The sequence below is a fragment of the Nilaparvata lugens genome, unplaced genomic scaffold (assembly GCF_014356525.2).
Source record: "Nilaparvata lugens isolate BPH unplaced genomic scaffold, ASM1435652v1 scaffold9963, whole genome shotgun sequence".
Lineage (NCBI taxonomy): Eukaryota > Metazoa > Arthropoda > Insecta > Hemiptera > Delphacidae > Nilaparvata > Nilaparvata lugens.
Window position 1 is genome coordinate 960 of NW_024095706.1, and position 5471 is coordinate 6430.

The 5471-nt window shown below is 32.8% G+C and overlaps 1 protein-coding gene across 1 annotated transcript; it reads left to right on the forward strand.

The window, feature by feature from the left end:
* Positions 1-1863: 1863 nt before the first annotated feature.
* On the forward strand, positions 1864-5313 carry LOC111046746 (the record flags this gene model as incomplete). Its single annotated transcript, XM_039419390.1, is given in 5 exon segments — positions 1864-2007; positions 3686-3735; positions 3738-3822; positions 5155-5236; positions 5238-5313. Coding segments are annotated over 5 exon segments (430 nt in total), but the record flags the coding sequence as incomplete, so codon positions are not given.
* Between the last annotated feature and the right edge of the window lie 158 nt (positions 5314-5471).

The window sequence follows — 5471 nt, forward strand, 5'->3', positions numbered from 1 at the left end:
ACCGGAGGGAAGAAAATTGAAGTGACAAGTATTCGAGGAACCCCTCCACCCTTGGAACCATGAGAGGGGGGTGCTGAAAAGACAGGGCCCCCGAAAGTTCCCCCAGTATGGAGCTCGCTCAAAAAAACCAGATTTATTGATACATAGAAAGACCGGTTTCGGTTATTACACATTGTCAATCCCAGATAACTCGGTTTACTGTAATAACCGAAACCGGTCTTTTTAAGTATCAATAAATCTGTGGTTTTTGACTATTTCTTAGCCTTTTTCATTCAACATAGAGAAACAATAGCGTAAGTAGATATCCCATGGTATAGGGTGTTTATGTCGCAACTTTTACTGTTATCACAAGCCGATTACTGTTGATTATTGTCGAATTTTACTGTTTTGTTGGGGTGAGAGTGTATGACCGGCACAATATGAGTGTCACACAGCTTCACGGGATAGAACTATGTGGACTATTTGCTTGAGGTAACAGTACAAGTTGCGACATAAACGCCCTATACCATGGGATATCTACTTATGCTATTGTTTCTCTATGATAATACAACATAGGTGTTTTATGATTAATTTTATAGGTTCCTTATTAATTTTTGTGATATACTGAATAGAGGAGCTGAAAATGAACCCATTTCAGTGAAGAATCTTACTTTGAGGTCCACGTTATAATGGCAGTATTTGATTAACTTTGGTGTTGCTATCCTTGTCTATCATTCGACAAAGCAGATTGTGCTATCCTTTACTAGCTCCGCAACGTTGCCAATTGGTTTTTTAAATGTGTAGAATCATAATTAACAAAATATTTTATCTAGATCGACAAAATTTATGATCTAAACATTTAAAAAAATATCTTTCAGCTATCCTCTATAGAAGGCAGTGGCAAGGCAGAGAATCGGCATCGCTGTCTCCTATCTTTCTCCACTGCCATTATAACCTGGACCTCACTCTAGATCTACTCTACATTATTATCCACTATAATAGTGGGGTCCACGTTATAATGGCAGTGTTTGATTAGCAATGACATTGCTATCCTTGTCTATCATTCAACAAAGCGGATAGCGCTATCTCTTTCTCGCTTTCCTCTGTTGCCAGATCGTCTTTTAATAATTAATCAACAAATATATTTTATCTTAATTATGAAAATTTATTATTAAATTATTGAAAAATATAATTGATTATTTTTAACAATAATGAACCGTTAATATTACATCAATTATCCCGTATCAGCTATCGTCTATAGAAGGCATTGCCAAGACGGAGGTTCGGCAACGTTGTTCTCCTATCTTTGGTAGAGAGTTAGTGGGAAGGATATTTTGAATATTCTTTCCGAAGAATGGACATTGATATGTCCCAAAGCTCCGCCAATTTACGTAGATTCATAACAATATTATCTTTAGTTATTACAAATTGGTTTTTTCGTACCATATACAGTTCATAATTATTATTTTCTTAGTCTATATTATGTTAATTCATCTATAATTTTGCTGTATTGTAAGCTATTGTATATAAGTGTAAAAGCCAGTATATATGGTTGTAATCTACATGAATAAAGTACTCAATCAATCAATCTCCCTCCATCCACTGTCATTATAACGTGGACCTCACTAGGCTATATTAGTTAACTTGAGAATAAAACACAAAATAAAGTAAAATCTGGTTATAATTAATCAGACTTCAGTGGAAGAGGTTTAAACTTTTTCTCGTCAAATCATTCATTTTCTCGTTCATTTTAAATCAAAGTTTTTCGTTCCATTTGCCGAATAATTGTTCTAAATGAAGCAGAGAACAATGTAGCAGATCTTTGATATTGTCCACTTTAAATCATTCTAATTCAATTTTTTTTTTGTTTTATTTTGCAGAATAATTGTTCATGATGAAGCAGAGAACATTAGCAGGTAATGTGGCAGTGGCTGTGTTCATCCTAGCCATGTGGTCGATCATGGTGGCATTTTTCTCAGCCAGTTGGTTGGTCAGCGATTACAGGATATCTGGAGCGCAGTTTGACAGGTAAGATCTGTTACATTTTGTCCTGAAACTATTTATTTATTCAGTTCATCATATCCATCTCACTCTGCAATCTAATCATAAGGCCAGTGTGGAGAATGCTACTTGTTACTTACTTACTTATAGTAAGTATAGATAACGTATAACTTTATATTTATTTACAATGCAAATAACACTAATGTAATAACATTGAAAGATAAAATAATAAGGTAGTCCTTGTGCTATTTTTCTTCCAAATTTATAGGTGACAAGTTCAAGATAAGGTTAGAATTTCACGGTGTACAATTTTTATAAAATTTTGGTCCAAAATAAACATTAAACTATAGATGGCTAGGATGTACTTACTAAGCTCAAAGTGAGTGTACCGGCATAGAGAAACAATAGCATAAGAAGATATCCCATGGTATAGGGCTTTTATGTCGCAACTTTTACTGTTATCTCAAGCTGATAGTCCACGTAGTCTTTTCCTGTGAAGCTTTATGACGCTGGTAGTCTCTCATATTGTGCCGTTCATACACTCTTACCCGATCAAAACAATAAAAATCGACAGTAATCGGCTTGAGATATAACAGTAAAAGTTGCGACATAAACGCCCTATAACATGGGATATCTACTTGCGCTATTGTTTCTCTATGGTACCGGTTACCGAGAGAAAACTGACCAAACTCTTATATCCATCCTAAAAAATCATATTTGAATCCCATGTGGTGGGGGACGAAGGTTCATTGTTATAACTTGTGGCCTCTAATACAAAAACTCAAAAATATATGATGCAATAAATGATAATCTATAAATGTTATCCCTAATGATAATCTATAAATGCAATAATTGTAATGCAATTTAAAATTGTTTGTTTTATTCTAATTTATATTTTCAGATTGTGATTTTCTGTAGAAATTGAAATGGACATAACCTATGTAAAATATTTGGACAATCTGAAACTAAATTAGGAATTGAAGAGTTTTGGGCAATAGCCTGTTTTTTTTCCATTTCTGATCATCGTATTGTTTGTGCTTATCTAATGAATGGATAAATAGATAAACATCACCCATGCACAAGCTTGAAGCCCACATACATAGAGCCAAGTTCTATAACAACTACCGACGCGAATCCAACAAGAGCCGTATCCAATAAATTCAAATTGGAATTAAAGAGATTTTAACTGAAAGAGCTCTGTATAATATCGAAGAATATCGGAATGAATGAGATCAGCTCCTATGAGCATTTTTCAATTCAATTCAATGAGTTGAATCGTATTGTATGTTTGTATTGTTGTATTCTGTAGATGTTTTATTTTGAAAGAATAAGACTTTGATATTGTCAATACCACTTTTATTTATTCGAAAATTAATTTATAATTCAGAACCAGGTTTCATGGTAAAACCTGCCTCATCTTCAGCTGAACTCTAATGATGCTTTGTTTTATTTGTTTTGTTTTTGATGCTTTGTTTTAAAGCTGATGTTTTATTTGTTATGTATTTTATTTTCAATTGTATCTAATCAAAGATATATATATTTGTGACTCTATTCATTGTATACACTGTACAAATTTATGAATAAAGAAATTATGAAATGAAATGAAAAGCTTTTGTGGACATCATAACCCTTAGCAAACAGTTGTTCAGCTATTTTATAATATTATTTTAATGATTTTGTTTAATTTCTGTGTTTCTATTTGTAGACTGGGTCTATGGATGCACTGCTTCCGATCACTGCCTGATCCTCATGACGATATCAAAGGAGATTTTTCAGTGGATGTCGGTGGATTTTTGATCCCTTCACAACTGGATATCACCAGATCAGGGGATACCTCATGCCTTGTAAGTTCAACTCAATCGTAATCTAAATTCGAATGTTATACAATATCATCTAATGTAATTGGACAATATTTGTAATTTGCAAGCTTGATGATTGGGACCCTCAATAGGTTTTTGGACTTGAATTTTGTGAAAGTAAAAACCTAAAAAACATAACCCTACTTCAGTATTTTCAATGTTGTATTTCAATGCAGATTTTGGACTGAAAGTTTTGTGAAAGTAAAAACCTAAAAGACAACCCTATTTCAGTATTTTCAATGTTGTATTTCATGCAGATTTTGGACTGAAAGCTTAGTAAAAGTAAAAACCTAAAGACATAACCTATTTCGGTATTTTCAATGTTATCTAAATGTGAAAGGGTCTATGAAATGAAGAAGGGTCTACATTGGTATAGTTTGGATTTAAGTTTCTGTATATGCAGGTAATTCGAGCATATTTATTTATTATTTACAATGCAAATGACACTAAGGCAATAACATTATAAAAGATAAAGATTCAAGGGAACTTGACCAATGTACACATCACTGTATGGTACACATACCAGTATTCTTTGTGTAGTTGAGAAGTTGATATTGTGGTAATTATTCATATTAAATAAGAAGACTAAGAAATTGTCAAAAACCACAGATTTATTGATTTTATCAGAGAATGACAATTGTGTAACAGCCGAAACCGGTCTTTCTAATTTTCAATAAATCTTTGGTCTTTGACATTCTTAGTCTTCTTATTTAATATGAATGATTACCACAATATCAACTTCTCAACTACACAAAAAATAATGTATATGTGTACCATATAGTGGCGTTTACATTGGTCAAGTTCCCTTGAATTCAAGTTTTCGTGACGTTTGTGTAAAATAAATGTATTTTGTAAACTTGTTGTTAGTTTACAAGAACAGAATCTGGAATACATAAATAATTGAATAATGATCAAACACAACTGACAATATTGTTAACCTAGGAAGCTTTTCCCCAATTTTCCATTATTACTTGTTGATTTTTAATTCAGTTTTGTTTGGTATTCGCAGGTTCATAGTGATCACCCAGTTCTTCTCTGTAAACTTTTCCCTCGATTTTCATATATTACCAGTAGATTTCTAATTCGGTTTTTGTCTGTAATTTGCAGGTTCATAGTGATCACCCAGTTCTTCTCTGTAAACTCATTTTTACTCTCCTTTCCCTCAATTTCATATCTTAATATCAAATTTTTTTATTATCTTTGTGTGTCGTTTGCAGGGTTCATGATGGTCACCCATTCTTTGTGAACTCGTGAACTTTTTTGTTAATTTTTATATATTACTATCATTGCTAATTCTGTTTTTGTTTGTGATTTGCGGGTTCATAGTGATCACGCAGTTCTTCTTTCTGGTGGCCTTCCTTGGAGTTCTTGTCTCCTTCATTCTTGTTCTGCTATTTGGTTCTCTGCTTCGGTCCAGGACAGAAACGGTTCTTGCAGCTTATACGTCTCATTGGGTTCATACTGGTTGGTGCAGGTGAGAACTGAAGATATAAATTTTTAGTTCAAATATAATAAAAAGAGTTTTATGTTTATTGTAATGAACGTAAGTTTTTTGATTTATTGTAATGTTTAAATATAAACAGCATCTACTACAAAGAACAAACACCAATAACAATAAACCACTGGAAAATT